Source organism: Archocentrus centrarchus, chromosome 4 (genome assembly GCF_007364275.1).
Source record: "Archocentrus centrarchus isolate MPI-CPG fArcCen1 chromosome 4, fArcCen1, whole genome shotgun sequence".
Classification (NCBI taxonomy): domain Eukaryota; kingdom Metazoa; phylum Chordata; class Actinopteri; order Cichliformes; family Cichlidae; genus Archocentrus; species Archocentrus centrarchus.
Genome location: NC_044349.1, coordinates 22440986 through 22462643, shown reverse-complemented (window position 1 = coordinate 22462643; position 21658 = coordinate 22440986). Strand labels below are relative to the sequence as shown.

General features: G+C 39.0%; 3 protein-coding genes across 3 annotated transcripts in view; all 3 read left to right on the top strand.

Annotated features, from left to right (window-relative positions):
* Nucleotides 1–1899: 1899 nt before the first annotated feature.
* On the top strand, nt 1900–9512 carry haus8 (HAUS augmin like complex subunit 8). Its single transcript, XM_030727981.1, has 10 exons — nt 1900–1997; nt 2350–2414; nt 3709–3770; nt 4010–4130; nt 5056–5166; nt 5269–5372; nt 5543–5701; nt 7416–7557; nt 8410–8551; nt 8779–9512. Exons 1-10 carry the CDS (start codon nt 1933–1935, stop codon nt 8903–8905), a joined length of 1098 nt encoding a protein of 365 aa, XP_030583841.1. The 5' UTR covers nt 1900–1932; the 3' UTR covers nt 8906–9512.
* Nucleotides 9513–9702: 190 nt separating this feature from the next.
* On the top strand, nt 9703–14942 carry sac3d1 (SAC3 domain containing 1). Its single transcript, XM_030727727.1, has 4 exons — nt 9703–9803; nt 12303–12723; nt 13519–13801; nt 14095–14942. The coding sequence occupies exons 1-4, from the start codon at nt 9778–9780 to the stop codon at nt 14532–14534; spliced, it is 1170 nt and encodes a 389-aa protein (XP_030583587.1). The 5' UTR covers nt 9703–9777; the 3' UTR covers nt 14535–14942.
* Nucleotides 14943–18228: 3286 nt separating this feature from the next.
* Nucleotides 18229–21658, top strand: part of cpamd8 (C3 and PZP like alpha-2-macroglobulin domain containing 8) — a 47473-nt gene continuing 44043 nt past the window's right edge. Inside the window, 2 exon segments of the mRNA XM_030728411.1 lie at nt 18229–18639; nt 20546–20697. Coding sequence (XP_030584271.1) covers nt 18533–18639; nt 20546–20697 — 259 coding nt within the window. The 5' untranslated portion in view covers nt 18229–18532.

Sequence of the window (21658 nt, the reverse complement as noted above, 5' to 3'; positions counted from 1 at the left end):
TATTTTACTCCTGAAAAAAGCAAAATGAACTCTGTAGAACATTTATGTTTTTTAATCATAAGTATTACTGACTGACTCCAAAAGTGTCCACATTTATGTCACCATCATTAACATCAATTCTTGTATATCTCAAAGCAGCCACTGGTCCTGGCATTGCCTGGTGGTGAGAGATGGCCAGCAAGCATGCAAACACACAGCAGCCATCTTCAAGGCATTATTACATTGAGAGAAGAGAGTCACGATAAGACCCGGCCTTTACAGAGACTGATAATGTATGTGTGTCTCTCGCACACACAAATACAGGCATGCATTTGTGTGAGAGATTTGTTTTAGTGCCAAGCCCAAATGTTCAGCCTTCATCGTGAAGATTCATTAAAACAGAAAGGTCAGAATAAAACTAGTTTCAAGGCTTGGATGTTTTCCAACATGGATAAAGATAAAATAAGAAAAAAAACTTTTTTTTATCTTAATGTGAAGTTTGTCATAGTCACTCATAATTCATCTCTTAAGTTTCACGTAGATACCCACTTATGGGCAACCAGTTGTTCCCTCTTGCTCTTCTTCTAGCAGTTTATCTGTTCATTTCTATGCAAGTGACTTAAGATAGAAGTGGCTGAGCAGTGTTTGCCATCCAGTACCACACCCGGTCTCTTCCTATTGTTTTTCCCGTTGTTCAAGACTAGCTTAAACAAGTGGGATCAGCATCCATTATGTCCTCTAAGACTAGTGTACACAAACCACCACTAAACTCCAAGTAAGATAACTCACTAAGCAGATACTCACATATGGAATGAAGACACGTATGTACATGCATGAGGTCTACATATTCTCCTCTGTGTTTGTGTGGGTTGCTGTGAACAGGTTCCAGTCAGGTCATCTCTGTTATTCTGTCACCCCAAAGAGAGTAGCTCCAGACACCTCTTGACCCTCAACAGAAACAAATAAAAATAAATAAATTAAAACATATGTATATCAACTGCATTCTGAATAAGCACAAAACAAATACAGACTTAAATGTAGTGTGTAGAAGCAGTTTTTAAAATTAATTAAGTTTATATGAATGTCACCGAACAAGTGCTTATACTGACAGTGACTGCAGGATCTTACACCCATCTAGTGGTTACCAGTTTAACTGTAGTCTCTTACATTACCTGAGATCAATAAAAAATATTTTTCTAATAGATCATTTGACATTGCTTGGTCACAATAATATATATAGTTCAGTCCATTAGAGTTAAACGCAAGCTTTTGGACCATGACACTTCAATAACAAACAAAAGTTTAACAAAAGTATTGGTTTTGGAATTGAAGCCATTTTTATACATAATGCCCCATTTTCAGTTGTTGAAGGAGGAAACACAGCATTTGGTGATGTCCGTGGGTTCTTGACTTCAGGTGCTCATTGACTGCAAAACAATCCTTATACTTGAAATTGTTAGTTCGTCCAATTACTTTTGAGCCTCTGTAAATAGGGGACTATATATAAAAATGGCTGTAGTTCCTAAACAGTTAATGCAGTTAAACCCCATGAGGTAAAGCTGAAAGTCTACACTTCATTCACATCTTGATTGTTTGATTTAAAATCCACTGTGCACAGATGCACATTTACAAAAAATGTCCAAAAATGGCTACTATTAAAAGTGAAGCAAGCTACAGGATAATGAGAAGGAACTTGGCGCTAAGTTATGGATATGTTCTCAAATTATGTTCTGAAGATTACTCATATATAAACAATTTAGTACCACAACTAATTTAGATAAGCAGTGGTTAACTCTACACACTATAGTACTGTAGATGCCACAGACAGTATGATAGGCGCACTTTCAAAGCTGTGGCGCAAACGTCAACATATCAGCGGAACAAAAAAAAGTGTGAGTTCATGTTTCTCCCGGGTTACAGAATCGACGTACAGGCGGTTTCCTTCAAAACATTATGGCGTCGAGAAGAGCGACAACAGTGCCAAGTAGTTCTAAAAGCTTGTCCACCGACGCAAAAAGGTAGTTTCTATAATTTCCCCTTTGTTTGAAGTGACTATTGTACAAGTCTCCGGTGTTTGGCTTGTTACATTTCAAGTTGTTTAATGTAAAGAAAAGGCACATTCAGGCTCCGCGGTTTCTGGTTAACGCAGTAAATATTATTTTATTTAGCAGCATCTTCACAGGTCCAGACATATATTTAGAAATTAGTCTATAAGCACGAGTAAATGTACATATCTTTTTTGGTTTTGTGAATAAAGTTGAGAGTAGCTCGGCTAACATTATAGCGTCTGGCTTAGCATGTTTTCTATTTTTCCTATTTTCGTTTCATTTCTGCATCAGTAAATCTGACAGCCGGTATTTTTATTCACAGTTCAAGAAGTTGTAATCCTACTAATAAAGCCAACAACGAGAGATCTGGGAAGAAAACTGTTAAATGTGAGTATGCACCAGTGCTCATTTAAGTTCAGACGTCCTGCTAAGCTTAACGGATTGTTATTTTAAAGTACTGCTGCCAGTATCAGACATCACATTAAGTTATAGTCCTGTAAACTCCTCTGCTACCGTTTTAAATGAAAGATTTTATCTTAAAGACCTCATGGTACCATTTTATACTAACAGCACTTTGCTCTCAGACTGCAGGCTTACTTGCGGTTCCTAGAGTTTCTGAAAGTAGACTGGGAGCTATCAGGAACCACCTCTCAGTTTGGATTAGGGAGACAGACACCCTCTGTTAGGATTTGGCTTAAAACTTTCCTTTTTCATAAACCTTATAGTTAGGGCTAGATCAAGTGACCCTGAACCCTCCCTTAGTTATGCTGCTGTAGGCTCAAACCGCTGCGGGACATCATGTGATGCACTGAGCACTCACCTCTTTTCACTTCCCACATGTTTTTGCACTACTGCAGCATGCAATTAGAGGTTTTCTCCCTTCTCCTTTAGCCTGTGTTTTGTCCTGTCTCCCTATGCTCTCTTTCTTTTCTCTTTCCCCTCACACCCTAACCAGTTATGGCAGATGGCTGCTGGGGGTTTCTTCCTGTTAAAAGGGAGATTTTCCTTCCCACCATCTCAAAGTGCTTGCTCATTGGGGGTTGCTTGATTGTTGGGGTTTTGCTCTAATACTGTACGGTCTCTGCCTGACAGTATAAAGCGCTTTGAAGCGACTGCTGTTGTGAATTGATGCTATATAAATAAACTTGAATTGAATTGAATCGAATCTTATAGCAACATACCAGCTTTAAATCAGCTTGAACTGTTCTAATTAGTCAATAAATAGTCCACGGATGAGATGTTTCAGAGCAGGAAAGTATATCAGTGTACGGGGAAACTTTTTTTAACCATATAAATCAATCAGCCCCATTGAAACCACTAATACTACAATACAGTGTTCTACTTGGAAACCTTAACTCCTGGCATTAATATGGATATCACTTTGATATGTTGTTAAAATCCAGGCACACTCTTTAATGGCAGCAGCTTCCCTCAGCATGACAGTGTGCCCAAGAACAGCATGAGGGCTACAACAAAGAACCCAAGGCATTAACCTGATCACTGTCTGTGTGGTTTTCCAAAAAATATTTAAATTACAAATGGCTTTGCACGACAGAATTTTTCTGTAGGGGAATTTAATGATGTGAGGTATGCACAGATGTGTTAAATTAGGGACAGCAACATTCAGTTAGTATTTTTTTTTTCTTTATTAATATCCTTAAATGTCCTCATCAATCTTTAGCGAGTGGGACTGTTGTTAAGTCTCGATATCTACAGTCTGCTGAGAAGACATCTCTTTCAAAGGTAAAGATATGTTTCATTTCTGTTATTGTGTAACTTAAGTGTTTCACTTGCCCATTAGATATTATTACATAGCTTGTGAAGCCAAGCTGTCAATATGTGTGTGTGTGTGTGTGTGTGTGTGTGTTTTTTTAATGTTGAGATATTTTCTTCTGCCTCTTTCATTCAAGTTTATCTTAGGTGTCATAATTTCATCTTGTTTGTTGCTGTCACACTTTTCACATCTCTGTAAATATTAACAGAGTAACTCACTGACCAATGAATCAGTTACTGCACCGCGACCAGCTTCACCAAAACCCACTGGTGTCAAACCAAAGGCAGGTACTCCGAGACGCTCAATGGCCCCACAGGCTCTTGCAACATGTAAGTACTCCCTGTGGCCATAGTTGTGATTGTTGGTGTTTTAAAAAAAAAACAAAAAAACACATTTTCATAATTTAATACTTTGACTTTATTTCTGCTGTGTATGGTAAGTGTTGTGCACCTTAATCATATTAACAGCTTTAGAAAAGGCTTTTAATTTGTCACGACTTTGATGCAGATCAGAAGTATCCAGTTCAGTTTCAAACTCAGCAACTTGGTCCACATAAAACCCTGAACAAATCAGCAAAAAATTGCTTAGCCAACAGACCATTTAGGCAGGAGAAATCATGCATTCTGATAATAGAGCTACAAGTAGACTGCCAAACAATCAACTCACAACAACCTGGAATTTGATAGCTTTTAGTAGAATCTGGCTTTTCATAAAACAAAATGTATAATAAAGCTTTAATTTTGTTTTTACAGAAGATGTTGTAATCTACATGATCTTTGATCTTCTTTGCATGCAACGTGCCACCTAGCCTTCGGGCATGAAATTGGATGCACACAAAAACCTAAAAATTGCAAAAGAAGCAAGAAAATCCCTCACTTTGACATTTTTCTCTTCTGTGATAAAACTTGCCTCTGCTGTTCCATTGCTTTGAGATTTGGTTATATGTAATTTCATGCCTCTTTTCAGTTCAGTGACTTTCTGAATCCACTGCTCCTGTCTGTGGCTATCCTCGGTGTAGAAAATAAAAAATGACAGTGCAGATTATGTTTTCTGAAAACAGATTATCTAGTCGCAAATGGATGCATAGTCTACTCTTTAGATCGATTCTAGTTGAGTGATTTATCAGTTAATATCTTGAAATCAGACCCATTAGTGCAAAAATCTTAATATCCCCTGAGCTCCGATTAAGCCTATAACACTGTCTAAATGATAACTATAAAAACTCTTAAACATTGATGTTTTTTTCTTTTATAGCAATGATGTCACGTGAAACTGACCCATTACTTCTTGGGAAAAGTGTTCTGCAGTCCACGTTCTCAGATAATCCCTACTTTCGACCAGATTTAGATATTTCAGTCATCAAAGGTAAATTGAATAAAAACCTGAATTGCTTTAAGTTATTTACAAATCGGATTGGCCCGTAACATTTTACATTAAACTTTTTTTCCCCCCTTCTATCTCTCTAAGATCGAACAGTCATTGAAAATGCAGCAGAGCCTGAAAGAAATTCAGAGAATGAGAAGAGGATGGTTGAGATGCAAACATTCCTTCTGGCCTACCTCACTGCTAAGGTTAGTTGGTGTAAGAGATCTGATTTATGCCGTATAGCTTTCAGTTTATCTGGTAAGTTCAGTCAGTGTACATTAAGATATTAAATTAAACATAGTCATCTGTGTTTTTATTCTTGTGACCTCTATATTGAGAGAAATTATGCTCACTATTTTTTAATGTTTTATTTGAGATGGAGAGCAATACTGCAACACTCAAGGCTGAGGCAGAGGCAAAAATCCTGCAAGCGATGGAGGAAGAGGAGGCGCTTCATGATGAGGTCAAGGAGAAGAAGCGACAGTACCTCCTTGCAGAAAAGAAAAGGCTGGTTAATGAACTGCTGGATTTGCAGGTCTGGAATTTTTTTTCCTTTGTTTATTTGTGTTTTAATTAATACTGTTGGATGCGTTGCATAATTGAGCAAAAACATACATTTCCTTTTTTATGTTTTTAATGACAATATGAATAGCACAGTCTTTCCCAGCAGCAGAATAGCTTGTGGTGTTATGAGGTCCAGGTTGCTTTGATAGTGGCCTTCAGCGCATCTGTATTTTTAGGTCAGGTGTTTCTCAGCTTCCTGTTTACAATACTTTGTAGATTTTCTGTGGAGTTCAGGTCAGATGAGTGACCAATCAAGCTCAGTAATAATGTGGTCAACAAACCATTTGGTTGTAGTTTTGGCATTTTGGACAGATGCCAAAGTCCGACTGGAAAAGGAATCAGCAGATGGAAGCATGAAGTGCTCTATAAATTCCTAGTAGATGGCTGTGTGGACTTTGGAGTTCACTTCACACTGGACTTCAAACACCGGGATTCTGTCCCACCAGCTTCCCTCCACTCCTCGTGAAGCTCTTACAAGTTCTTGACTCGACGGCTGTGGCCATCCTTGTTACTTGTGCACCTTTGCCTACCACACGTTTCCCTTCTAGTTAACTGTGCTCACAGTATATAGTAATTTCCTTAAACTGAGATAATGGGTTTCTTATTTTCATGAGCTGTAAGCTGTAGCTATCAAAATTAAAACAAAAAAGGCTTGAAATATTTTTCTTAACATATAATGAATATAAAATATATGAAAGTTTATCCTTGTGAATTAAATAAAAAAAATTTTTTTCATGATATTCTGTTTTTACCTCACCCATCGATAGGTGGAGAGAGGTTATGTTTTCTCCCTTTTGTTTATTTATTTGTTTGATTTGTTTGTCTGTTAGCAAAATTGCTGACACATTGTGGAACTATTTCTTAGGGGCCCAAGAATGATTTCATTTTCAAGGTCAAAGGTTAAGGTCATCAAATAAAAACAAAAAAAGATCCCCATCTCGTCATTGGCAAAACTTTAAAATTCATTTCTCACTGAATTTTTCATCTATTGCAATTACATTTGGTACTCAGGTATAAACTATTACTGCTGAAAATTCATTCTCTTTCGATTTTAAATTAATATAAAATAAATTAATGCAAATTGAACTACAAGCCCTACACATAAATCATACACACATAAAATTCATATCTCGACAAATGTTTTCTTTTCTATTTTTATTTATTATTTTTTAGAGGATTCTATTAGGGTACTGTATAAAGTATATCCAGAATATATGCCATTATCTGTTCATGTAGATCTTATTTTTAAAATTAAAATAAAATAAAATGATATTTTACAGGTTTTAAAAGCCAATAAAATACATTACTAGTCTTTGTGATCTAGTAATTTGTGATTGAGTATGACAACATTGGGTGGTATCTATTGCAGCGTAGTATGGGCACATAGAAAATTTAGGGTAGGGAAGGTGTGTGCTCTACTGAATACCCTTCTAGTTTTGAGATGCACTATTATATTTAATATGTCCATCTGAATTTTGGGACAACATAGTGCAAAAATACACTAAAGGACATTTGGCTGTTTTTGCACACCCTTTTGACTGTTGTTTGGTCATAACTGCTGAAACGTCTAATGAAACTAATGAAAACAGCTTGAGAATAGCTGATTTTGTGTTTTTAAAATAACAAATGTTGTACTCATACACTGCATACATGATTCACGTTCTATTAATATTCTTTCCCATCAGATTGCCACACTGACTCCTGTGGCAGAGACTGTCAGTCAGTTCACAGAGGACTACAAGTCTTTTGCTACAGCTATTGACACCACCCGACATGAGCTGCCTGTTAAGAATTTGTACATTGATGGGGACAGACGAGAATTTCTAGGTAACCGCTATTATGTTTAGAAGTTATAAGAGTGATTTTAAAAAATTGCATTGATGACTGCTTCATTAAGCCTCAGGATAAATGTTTTGATCACATTGCAACATCTGTCAAACATTTGGAATCTGATACTATTTCCTACTACTCCTTACACTGGTGAAAGCTAAATGGTACATGGTTCCATGTCAGACTTGTGAGAGGAGCACAGATAAAATAAATTATGCTTCTAATATAACATAACCTGCATTATTTGGTAGAACCTCAATGATGTATTGGTATGTTGTTATTATTGGTCAATATTGACCTTTCACAAATATAAACTTTTTGCCAATTTTTTTTATAATAGCTGCATTTGTGTATACTTTTTGCGTGTGTGTGTGTGTGTGTGTGTGTGTGTTTTTTTTTTTTAATTGAACCTAATGCAAAATTATAAATGGGGTGATTTAGATGTGACTTAATCAAACAGAGTGTCCAGCAGAGGGTGTTCTGACTCTTGCTGATTTTTGAAATACATTGCTGGAAAGTTAATAAACAGCTACTTCATAATTTTTTGGGTTTTTTTCACAAGAACTCTAACATGCTTTTTTTTTTTTTTGGTTTTAGTTCCATAAATCCATTGCTCAGATTTTAGAAGATATTGGTATATTTTGTTGGCTATGGAAAGAAGCGTGTTTTAGGTCTTACTGAAAGAAATACCATTTAAAACCATTTCCTTCTGACCTTTGATAATTTATTACATGAACTAGTTAAAACTGTATAACCACTGTGTGCTCTTTTTGCAACAAAAGTTGTATTTGGCTTGTAGAAACTGATATTGTGCCTTATGACAAACCCTCTTGTATTGACCCCTTTCAGATAAAGCCGTGGCATGCTTAAAGGAGAGTGAGAAATTACTGGTGGAATGCACAGAGGGAGATTATAAGGACAACAGCACATGTCTGGAGTGCCTTCGAGACATGAAACTAACATCAAAGGATATCAGTCAGCAGCTGTCAGGGTAGGCACATATATAAAGAATCTGCTGTTAGGTTTTTGATTGTTTTATCCCTTTTCTTCCTTCTCAGATGATTTTACATTGTGGGTATGGCTGCTTTGTCATAACCTTTAAAAACATAATTTTTTTTACCCTACACTGAGTATTGACTAATCCTTTATAATCAGCATCCTGACTTCTTCGATCAGGTTGCACTGCTATTCAGATGTTGGTGTTTTCCATTTTTCCAGGACATTTAAAGAGCTGCTGAAACTTTCATCACTGGTCTGCCGTCAAACAATCTATGTCCAGCAGGGCACAGAAGAAGAGCAGTTGGGCAGTTCAAGATGCCGAGAGCTCTACTGCACCAAACAGTGAACAGCATGCAGCATGGGATACACAGAACAAGCACTTTAGACGTGCCCCCCAACTCCACACGCTTTATTGTTTGGATATGTTTGTCGGCTTTGTGTCTTTTTATGTGTACTGTGTAGATGTACATTTATGTGATTTCTTTGCAGTTACATTGTGGGAAACTGTAAATGTGGACTAATGACCGTTTTATACATGTGTCCAATAAATAAAAGAAGAAAGAGAATCCAGATTTGCAGACTATAGGAAGCAACAGCCTTACACTGAGAATCAACAAAATGCAGGCCACGGTTTGTCAGCCATGTATTGTTAAATACTGTGGAAGCTTGTTTCTGTCACTGAAGTAAAAATATTCACCACCATAACTCAAAATTTTGGTTTAGTATCTTTAAATTTTGAATTAACACGAAATTTAGATTTACATATCAAGAAACTTTAATAATTCTAAATCATAATTATCTTACTAACTCGAAATCATTCAGAGGTAGCTCAAAATTTCAAATGACTTAGTCATTAAGTTGATATTTTGAGATGATAACCTTAAATTTTGAGGTAACTTGAAATTTTGACCTGGCTCTCTTTTTTTCAATTGGTGAAAACAAGCTGCCGTAAAATCCAGACGTTCATTTGATTTAGAAGCAGTATGGAAAAACTGTTTTGAATCTTTCCTTCTATCCCCATCATGTTTGTTTTATATTGCAATTAAACTGAACATCAGAAACTGGGTTACGTTTTTAAAGTCATTCAAAGTCCAACGGTTTTTTTTGTTTTTTTGTTTTTTTTAATCCGCTCCCGGATGTGACGTTGATCCAAACAAGAGTAGATCATTTCTATTGGTGGTTGCTAGAAAGCGACGACCTTCCCTTTACAGCGAGCCAATGAACCGCAGGAAAACTCGTCGCATGTGAGTAAAACCCTGGCATTATTTATCACACACAAAGTAAACATTTCTTAAAATTTGTGTTCAAAGCCAGATCTTACTGTAAGCTGGCAGTTTGTTTCGTGGGAGAGACTTGTGGGAAAAATCGTAGGCTGTGTTGTCGCTTGTTAGCCAGCCAGCTAGCTAGCCGTCCTTTCTTTGCTTATGTTAGACGTTAGCATGGCAGCCAGTGCTACTCTGCAGTACCATCTGTGAGAGGTATAAATACAGTCATTAAAATCCACTGATACTGATACCGTGTCCTTTGTTTAATTATGTTAATTTAGCCTCTGTAATTAACGGGGTATTTTGAGATTTGGGGTTTCTTGTTTTAGGAGTGGAATGAAAACGTCTATAAACACATTTAGGTTTTATTGCATATCTACTTACTTGGATAACACTCCATTATGCATATTATTATAAAGTTTGTATTGCAAAAATAAAATGACTGACTTAAAAAAAATACCACATTTGAGGAACCGTGGTACTGTATGAGGAAGTCAGGAGTGGCAGAGAAGTATTTGAGGGTAGTGCAGAAGATGTATGAGGACAATGGTAGGAGTGGACAGGTGTATGGTATGAGTGATGGATTGCTTAAAGGTGGGATTACATCAGGGATCTGTCCTGACCCCCTTGCTGAAAAGAAGAGTGATGAAAGTCAGTAGAAGCAAGACAGAATACGTGTGTGAATGAGAGGGAGATTGGTGTAACAGTGAAGCTGCAAAAAGCGAAGGTAGGGAAGGTTGATCAGTTTAAATACCTGGTGTCAACCATCCAAAGTAATGGAAGCAAAAGTGACTTTTACAAGATGGGAATGAGACCTGCCACAATGTATGGTTTTGGCACTGACAAAAAGACAGGAGAGCAAGCTGGAGGTGGAAGAGTTGAAAATGCTCAAATTTTCACTGAAAGTGACCAGGATGGACAAGATTAGAAATGGGTATATCAGGTAGAGCAGTTTGAGGACACAGAGGCAAGGATGAGATGGTTTGGACATGTGCAGAGAGGGATAATGGATATATTGGACAAAGGATGTTGAAGATGGAGCTGTCAGGTAGGGATAGGGTGAGATGGAGGCCGATGATCTGCTTTGCCAACCCCCTAAAAGGAGCAGCTGAATGAAGAAGGCGACTAAATGTGAAGTTTATTTGTAAAATAAAATGCACTGTTCTAATGTAAATTATTTTGTATTACAAAATACAGAACTGTAAAAATACTCATTATAATGCTGGACTAACCCACGATACGCATTCTCACAAAACTGAATACAACAGATAAGCTATAAGGTGCTCTATGCAGTAACCATTTTTTTCCGTGATGATATCTAGACTGAGTAATCTCAGTCTAGATATAGCTAAAAAATGTCAGCCAGATGCCATACAGATGCCACTTGGCTCTTTATATGACCAGTGGATTTAGGAAGGAACAAAGTACAGACCAATGACACATACTCAGCTGCTCTCTGGTGAGTCTCATCTGCAGATGAACTCCCAACATCACCATCTTGGATTGCTGCTGTCGATGGAAGTCCTTGTTCTACTCTGCAGCTTTGGTGGGTTTTGTGGAATGGCACATGAGCCAGTTCTCCACCTTCTGCAGGTTCTAGTTAGAGTGGCTGTCTACCTTGCAGCAGCTCCCCAGAGTAGAACTACCATTGTCAGCTGCAGTCCAAGGGTGTGGAGTTGGAATTCATCAATCTGCAGGATGAGATCCTCTCAAGAGAAGAAGCTGAATGATCTTGAGAATTATGATCCTCAAGAATTAGCTAGCCAGCAGGTAGGGAAAACATGAGAAGGGAAGGGCCGGGAATAGCTCTGGCTTGTATTAGTAAATTGACCAAGTCAGGATCAAACGTTTTACATTTAGTAAGGGCCATAGCTGATGTTTTTTGGACTGGTTGAAGACCCCTTGTTGCTGTCAGGGATAGAGCATCTTGCAAAATAAAAGCATGAACAGGGACTGCACCTGAAATTGATAGGATGGAACATATTGGGGCTAAATGCATAAATGTGAAATGCTTGATGTTTGGCCTTCAAGTTTAGGGATCTGTTTCCCAAGTCATATATTCTTGACTTCATGGCTCTGTGAAATTGGGCAGCCAACAAAATTAATGGCTTTGTTATACAACAAGGGTTCAATATCAGACTGAAGCAAGAAGCAACATTTTAGTCTTCAGTTATTTCTGGGTTCCAAGGGTTTGACCAATTGGCACTATGTACAAAACTGGCCTAAGTGCTGATTCTTGGGGATCACCATCCCCGTGGATCATATTTATTCAAAGGTAGCACAGAAATGAAGTAGCAGCCTCTGTTGTTACCTTGGCAGGCTGATTCAGGCACAGCTTTACAAAACTGAAACAGGGCTCATTGAAGTTTCTTTGACAATAAATAGAGATTTACTAGTTGTTGATGAAAGTCAGTATAAGATAGATGGTGCTTCTCATGCTTGGTTTGTAATGTCACTATTAATTAAACTGTCAAACAGCTCACACTCACAGAGGAGGGGTGCACCATCAGAAGGCCAATGGAGACAAAGAGAAAATGAGCAACAGCAAAGTGAAGGCAAAGCGCAGGTAGGAGAGGTCCACAAGGAGAAGCAGAAACCCAGACAGCATGAAGAGGGAACAGTGCCGAAGGGGACCTGCCAAACGATGTGCCCTGCCCAGGAGCTGCGGAATCGTGAGGCTCAGAACCGCCTTCACCATTTTGAAATGTTAGCAGGCACAGAGAAAGATCGGCGGCCAAAAGCAGACCCCTCTCGTGCTGTTAAGGAGTATTCCAGACCTGCAGCTGGGAAAGACGCGACAAAACCCAGTGACCTCCGACCACCTCCTGTGCTACTGAAAACTGTTAACTACCTTATTGATGACATTGCAGCTGCCCCTAGCCTGCATCCATGGACTGAGGCAAGTAGTATTTACACACATCTGTCTTATTTATTTTAGTTTGCTAAGGAAAAACTTTAAATTGTTTATTTCCACAAAAGGTTGGGACCTTGTGTAAAAGTAAATTTAAACAGATTGATTTTTTTTTTTTTTGGATATTTTAAAATTGGATAACAGCATCATCTTTCAAAAAGGTTGAAAAAGGGGCAACAAAAGACTGGAAAAGTTGTAAAAAACTGGAGTCACCTGAGTCCTTCTGAAATAACATTTCCCAACATTAAAAGAGTTTCATTGTTTATAGTACATAATATCAGTACACGATTTATGTATATTAACTGAATTTTCACTTAGAACCTTTGGTATTATTTAAAGGCAGCTGAAACTTTAAAATGTAGGATTCATTTATTTATTTTGAACAAGCGTGTGCTGCCATCTTGAAAAAGGCACGCGTGTGCAACATGAACATCCAGTTCTTTATATTATCACCAAGCACCTAAAGGACCATATTGTATATGCTTTTTGGATCACAAGTGCAATTGTTCAACTTCAGAATACTTTATTGTCATAGTCCAACTTGTTATGACTGATCCCTCCTCTTTAAAACTTACTGTGCATTATTCTACCATACAATTTTAAACTGTATTGCAAGTGATTCTCACCATGTAATGACAACATTTTCATTGTCTAGTTGCTTTAAAATGTATTGTAACTAAATATGTGATCAAAAAACAATGGAACAGAATTCTGGAGCCATCATGCAGAGCCTGTACAAACAGTTGTCGCGTGGCTAATTTGTCGCTTACTCTGGTCTTGCAGGTGTATAGCTTTGTCTTTGACCGTCTGCGTGCTGTGAAGCAGGATATGATCATTCAGAGGGTGTCTGGATTGGACTGCGTGGTCATTTTAGAGCGGACTGTTCGTTTCCTCATCTATGCCTCTTTTCGTCTTTGTGGGGAGCCACTGCGGCTCTACGACCCACGGATCAACGACACGCACTTGCAGGAATACCTCAGCTGGCTGTTGGATTGCTACGCGACCGAAACAGGACCTCACCCCAACCAGGAAGAGTTCCAGTCGCTCAGTTTGCTGTACAACTTGGGTTGGTTACCATGGTTACTGCTTGCCATTTTGGTGTATTCGTATGCAAATTCAAGCATTGTGTAAATTATAGTTGGAAGCTGTGCATATATTAATTCAGTGTTACATAAACAGATTTTTGATGCAGGGAATTTTTAGAAAATTAAGAACTCCTTTCCTAGATATGTTGTTACAGTCAGTGCCTTTCATTCAGAAGGAATATATATTGTTAATGTTATACTTTAAGCAGACTATTCAAACTTTTTTTTTTTAACCCAAAAGACCTTCATTGTCTATGCTTCTTGTCTCTCCCAGGTTCACCTCGTGCTACGCAGCACATCATGCAGCTCCCATTGCGGCTGCGCAGCACTCCTTCCATCAAACTCGCTCTTTCCATCAACCAAGCTTACCTCGAGCGAAACCCTGTACGCTTGCTTCGGTCGGCTCAAAAGCTGAACTTCCTGCAGACCTGCGCGCTGCACCGTCACCTAGCAACATGCCATCGAGATCTACTGCTCTTATACAGCCACGGATACAGCAGCCGCAACTGTCGCTTTCCTCTTGACAGACTGGCTGAGCTTTTGTTCTTGGACACATCACTTACAGCTCAACTGTGCCGGGCATATGGAGTTGAGGTTAACCAGGACAATCAAGTAGTATTCTCCAAAACTGCTTTCAAGGATCCAGAACAAGGGAAACTGCGCTGTATGCTGTATCACAGCAGAACGTCTGAAAAACAGAGACCTCACTGTTGAGAATATTATTCAGTGATATGCTTGAGTTCATATTTGTTCATAGTTGTATTTTAAGAAAGAAATTCAGACGGTCACTAAGCAGATGGCTTTGAATTCTGTTACAATGTGATTTACTTTTAGATTGCTACAAATCTCATGTTTTCCTTTGATATTTTTACGAGAAAAATTTGAAAATTCAATGGTGCAGCTGTTCACTCATTGTCATCAATGCATTTCTTGGAATCATTTCAATAAATTTGGTTGCAGTAGAAATACAGTGGGATCAGAAGTTTACATACAGTCATCGTGGACATGAATGTTAATGTAATTCTGGGCTTTTATTGATTTCTTTGAGCTGTTCTTGTTCCAGGGTGGAATGATGGTTATACAGCGTACACCATTTAATGACTTTACAAAACATGAATTTGGTGCATGAGTTTGAATTTATATTGGATTTTTTCTAATCCACACAGACTCTCTCTCTCTCTCTCTCTCTCTCTCTCTCTCTCTCTCTCTCTCTCTCTCTCTCTCTCTCTCTCTCCTCTCTCTCTCTCTCTCTCTCTCTCTCTCTCTCTCTCTCTATATATATATATATATATATATATATATATATATATATATATATATATATATATATATATATATATATACACTCAAATCTTTTATTGAGTGGTCCTAAAGGTTCTGCAATGTCTTTAAACTTGAAAAGGCCTAGTAACATTACATTCATGATCATGATTGATTACAACTGGTAATTGCTCTTTGCCAGTGTAAAAAGGATTTGCTAGTCAGTACTCATTGGATTGACCAGTACTCAGAAAAATGGGAAAGTCCAAGGAACTCAGTGAAGATCTAAGATGAAAAATTAGAGATTCACACAAGCTGGAAAGGTGTCTTTGAACCATGTCTAAACAACTGCGGATCAGTTCAGACATTTGGATGTAAGTACAAGTTATTCAGATCTGTCACCACTGTGCAGAAATATGGAAGAAGATTTCCTCACCCTCACACGAGAAAATTGGTTAAGATGTTCAGGAACCACCAAGTCTCAAGCCTGCTGTGACTGGAACACCAGTGTTGCTGTCCACAGTGAAGCGAGTTTTCCATCACCATGACTAAGAGGGCCGACCAAGAAAAAAGCCACTCCTCCAATGTCAACAACTGACTGAAATTTGCAGCTGAACAAGCCCAATGCCTTCTGGTTTCAATTTCAGATGAGACAAAGATGTGGTATAATGACATGTATATTTGGAGGAGTAAAGGTGAGGCATTTAAGCCCAAGAACACTGGACCAACTTCACCTCAGATCAACAGCTAGACAGCTGAAACTTGGACACAACTGGGTGTTCCAACAGGAATAAAATGGATGGGTGGATGGATAGATTAGAGAAGAAAAATTCCAAAGTTAAAAAAGTGCATCCAATTCTTACAGTCATAAAAGATGTAAGCTGTATGATCAATCCACCCTGGGAAAAGAACAGTTCAAAGAAATCACTGAAAGCCCCCAAATTACCACGACATGTATCCCCCATGATGAGTGCATGTAAACGTCTGACCACAATTATTCCTGCATCCTGTATTTGTGTCGCTTGAGACATGACGCCCATGTGCCACTAGAGGGCACCAGATATCTTCATGGCATCAAAGAACTTCAGAAGTGCAAATTTAAGGGAGTAAATTTGTGATAATCCTGCTTTAAGTAACTGCATTGTGTTATTCACACAGGTTTTCAGCTTGGTTTTGCTGTTATGTTTTACAAAAAACAAAGGAGTTGCAAATAGTCGATATTTTTGACTTTTAGGCTGAGCTAAAAGCCTGTAAAGTGTGCAGGTAGTTTATAGCTGCTGCTGTTTCTTGAGCTGGTCTCAGTCATGCTCTCGCTGCAGAAGGGAGAGGGTATCAAAATGAAGTGCAGCCTGACTCCAGTCAAGACTGACCGCCTTGAGATCAGCAAGAACAAGACCCAGAAATTCATTTTCGTCTTCTTTAGTGGACATGAGTCTGAGATCTGTACATCAAGCACCCTTTATGTAATTTATTTGATTCTTTCTGTACTGTCAAGAGGACATCCTGGGCTTTCTGTTGATGCCAGATTTGTGAGGGTATGGTTAACAGAACACATTAACTTTGTTTTCAGAATGGCTGACATTGCAGCTTCCACATTTTATGGCAACAGGGGAAGTTAAGTGATATTTTTTCTTCAATGTGATAGTCTTAAATTTGTTTTAGTAACAATAATTTTAGCCCTTTCAAAATAAAACTTTTATTGAGTGTCCTTTGTACTGGACAACAGGACCTGCTGCCTCTCATTTTCAACCTCCGCCCATACTTCAGAACACACAGAACTGAAAGTGGCACAAAGGATTTCATTCAGCATTGTGGAAGGGGAGTCAGACTTAGAGCTTTCAGGAGATGAGGGGGAGCAGTAACGTGACAGCTTGGAGGAGGAGATATCAGTTTTTTTTTCCATATGAAGGGACAAAGTGACTGCACCCATCCATTATCAATAAGAAATGTTGTGTAAGCTAGAGATCTGAAGTTGTGGGATTTGGTTTCCCTGGCACAAGTTGCCATACAGGACACCAGCCTGTGAAGGGAATCATCTGTTCATCTACATGGGCTTTCCATGATCTCAGCAGACTGAGGCAGCCTTGTTGTGCTCTGTTTAAGAGCGGTCTAATTAATAGTAAAATATATTTTATGACTGGCCTTCCACAATTCTAAGTAACAAGGTTTCTGCCTATTTCAGCCCTCTGCCATACTCTGCATTATCATTGTTAGTGCCAAGTGGTCTAACTATCCAGCTTTAGTTGACTATTAGGTGTGTAGAATGCAGTTTAATAAAAAAAAAAAAGAAAAGTCTACTATGAGAAGTTATTTGTTAAAACTGTTTTTTGTGTAAAGATGTGCTTCCTTCATCTATTTTAATGTTCGTGAAATAAAAGCACATTTTTTACCAGAAATCCCTACGAAAATCAAAACAATATTACATTACATATATCATTCGGTGATCAAGCAAGACCCAATGCCCACTACAAGGGGCATAAGATAAAATATAAATAAATAACAATATTGAAAAAATGCTGTAGCATGCTTCTTTAGACCACGATACTTAAATTATCTTTAAAAAAAAAAAAAAAAAGAAAGAAAGAAAATACATTAAAAACTTTTTTCTTCAGGGTCTCAGGATTTGTATCGCTTGAGACATGACTGCATCTACCCCCATGTGCCACTAGAGGGCACCAGATATCTTCATGGCATCAAAGAACTTCAAAAGTGCACATTTAAGGGAGTAAATTTGTCATAAACCTGCTTTAAGTAACTGCATTGTGTTATTCACACAGGTTTTCAGCTTGGCATTTCTGTTATGTTTTATAACAAAACAAAGGAGTTGCAAATAGTAGATATTTCTGACTTTTAGGCTGAGCTAAAAGCCTGCAGAATGCGCAGGTAGTTTATAGTGGCTAAAACAGCACGCTGCTACTGTTTCTTGAGCTGGTCTCAGTCATGCTCTCGCTGCAGAAGGGAGAGGGTATCAAAGGGAATGAAGCGCAGCCTGACGCGACTCCAGTCGAGACGGACCGCCTTGAGATCACTGGGAACAACTGGGATAGCGATAGCTGCACGGACTTTAAATGTCAAACAAATCGTAACGGTGACAGTTCTAACCCACTGAAGTGGGAGGACACTTACAAATTGTAATGCTGAAATATGAGAGAACGAAACCGGGGCGGGTGAAGGCACATGGGAGAGGACTGTTCGTGTACTCTGGGATCTAAAAGACGAAAAAAAAAAACAAAAAAAAAAACACCATTTGCCCTGAACCTGGATTTGGCGAGGAGAGATGATTACATTAAGTTGATCTTCGGTTTTGAACGGAGCTGCACACCTTTCACTTCAGCCAAACTCAATGGATAGACGGAGACGGCTGCAGTGAAACACTGTTAAACTTCATTTAACATTTAATCAGGGCTAACAGAGTCAGTCTCATTCAGAGGGTAAACACTGTATCCTGAAGTATGTTGATTTCTGAGGCCAAAATGTTACGGTTGTCTCTGACAGCTTCGAGTCTTTCGTGGATTTTGTTCATCTGCAGCGTGAGCAGAGGTTCTGCACAAGAGAGACAGTAAGTAGCCTGTGTTGCATGTGGTGTCTTTGAAGTGCTGTGTACTCCACTACAAGCATTTCCCAACGCTTTAAGTGTAAGGCTCCAACATAAAATGTAGCTACTTAGTTGGAAATAGTGGCTGTTCATTTAAAAAATTTTTTCTAACAAAAAAAAGAAAGAAAGAAAGAAAGAAAGAAATTCAGATTAAGTGCAATTCAGATGTAATATTTCCTGCATAAGCAATTTGTACTGTCAGATTCAGTCATATTAAAGCCTTTTTTTGTGAATAAGCCATGTTGCCGCTGATGTATTGTCATTAGGTGAGTTACTGACCTGTGAGAAGTCACACAGGGTGATACAGTGAGACAATGATAGCCTATAACTTTGTGAAATATGAATAGGTGCATTCCTGGGTTTGCCCCCCATTTCCTCCAGACCCAGGCACACTGATGCTATCAGTCAGGTGGTTGAGGGGTTAATTCTGACCTTGGGAGATAACAGACCAACGAGTTGTAGCAGTTCTTCCAGGGGGGAGGGAAGAAGTGCAAAAACGGATGATTTACTATCAAATGCAAGCTTATTTTCTAAAGGAGAGCTCAACTCTTTCTTTTTTTTTTTTTTTTAACTTTTTTTGTCCGGTTTTAAGCTCGTTTGCTTCGGAGATGTTTGAGCAAAAAGCAAAACATGAAACCACGTGACTGTTATTGGCTTCACCTACACAGGAGAGCACTGAACGGGCTCTTTAACTCCCAGAGAACAACAGTTGAGCAAAAACAATTAGAACTCGAGTAAATGGAGCCATGTGACCGAAATAAGCATGGTCTCCACCACCTGATCCCGGCTCATCCAAGAGCTGGTTAAACTCACTGTAGATCAAACGCACAGAGTCAATTTCCTCTTATTATCCGCCTTCTCCTTATTTTCCAGGGGATTTTCTCATGACTTTTTCTCTCTCAGGAACTGCAGTTGCCTCTAGCTGTAATGCCGTAGTGCTGTAATGCCAACCACCTGATCCTTCTCTCATGCATGCAATTGGGCTTGTGCTCAAGGATTTGCTCACCTCTAATTTGTGTGATCTTCAGTTAAGTTGTTAAGGGGTGCGCTGGCCCATTAGAAAAAGAAGAAAAAAAAATAAGCTGGGGGTGAGCAAGCGATGAGCTAGTCTAACAGGAAGATATTTACACTTGCATTGTTATATCATCACATGGTCAGAAATAATAAAAGTGAATGATTCTGAAACACAGCTCAAGATTTGGTGGGCGCTTCAGTGACCTGCTCCACACACTCATACTATGCCTCTCTGCTGATTGAGTTATGTTGGGCCATGCTAACAAGAGCACCTATTATTCTACCTTTGTTACCTGAGAGAAGTAGCCCCTCTGTGCCAGAAGGCATAAAAGTTAAATTGGACATTTTTTCCCCCCCAGACTGTTAATAAGCATCAGAGAATGACCTTTGCTCTGTGACCTCAGTGACAGGCTCCCTTCCCTCAGTTAAATCTCAGAGTGACTGTGTGGAATCTCAGCCATTATTTTTCAAACCAGACGTCGAGGTTCTGTGAGAGGGTGCCGGACCACCCAAAGAAAACACTAAAGCAAAAAGCTCAGCGGCCGTCAGGTGTTGCATCCCTCGTAGACGTTGCAGTTAAACCTGAACCTGATCCTGTTGTGTTTTTGTTTCTTTGTGCTCGTGTGTAGGTGAGACTAAAAAACGCGAAGTTAGGAAGGGAAAAAAATGTGAATTTCCACATAGCTTAATTCACCTGGTCTCCCAGCCTCTTTTGTTTTCCTTGCTATCACCTGTATTCTCCCCCTTCTCTGTCTTCCCTTCTGTCTTCTCACCTCACTCTACCCCCATGTTCCCTTCTCTTGTGAAACTCCCTCCTTTCCTGTTCCCTTTCTCTGCCCTCCTGCTCTTCTCTCAGGGGTTACTTGGTCGCTGCACCCTCTGTGTTTCGAGCGGGCGTTGAGGAGAGCGTGAGTGTAACCATCTTCAACTCGAAAGCAGAAACGCGCGTCCAGGTGCAGCTGTCGGTGAAGGGGCAGGCGGTTGCCCACAGCCATGGCTCAGTGCTCGGTGAGAACAAATTCTTTAAGCTAAAGTTACACTGGCACGGTGCGTTACTTTTGGAAAGGAAGCCTGCACCAACAAGTTTAGCTAAGAGATGCCGCCTTTATATCACTCTATTCAAAGGATGTTGAGATCGCACAGGCATGCAAAGCATATACATAGATTAAGGAACACACACATACACAGTATGAGCCTGAGTTGCCTCTGCCACAACCGTGTGCTCTCGATGTGCTTTGGCTTTTATATACATTATCTGTGACTGCAGGCATCAGTTCAGTTCAACTTATCTGCCACTCAGTGTATACACTGTGTGATTTGTTTGACAGCACCATGAATAGTTGTGCTAACTCTGCTTGGAGGAGACAGGTTGCAGCTGGATTTCCAGCTAACCCAGGGTGAACAGCCGCTAAACTCACTTCACCATAGCGCTTATACTTAAAGCATCTTCGGAATATGCGTTTCATTGATCACTTTACAGATTTGTGAGAACTGAGGTTTAGTTTAGTTTGGTTTATTAAGATCCCCCCTTAGCTGCAGCAGCAGCAGCAGCGCAGCAGCTGTTCTACCTGGGGTCACAGATCATTACACTTTGTGCGCTATAACAGCATATAACATCATAACAAAAACAAACCACACTTGCAAACAATAAAACAGCTCCTAAAGACATAAATGGTGTCCCATATCAAGGTAAGCATTGATAACATGACACTTATATAACATTTGAGTTATTACATTGCAACAAATTTCATTCCTTAATAGACTGATATAAAACTGTTCTATTGATTGAATTGGTTCATGTTATGGGTGATAAAGACTTTCCTTGCCTGTCTACGCAGAAGTATACATTTTTATACTGTAACAAAGCCTGGATTAACTGTTTGATTGATTTTGGTGTCAAACATTTTGCACATTCTTTAACTACAGAAACACCATTTCTGATTACGCGTAGCAGCTTGGACGTGATCAG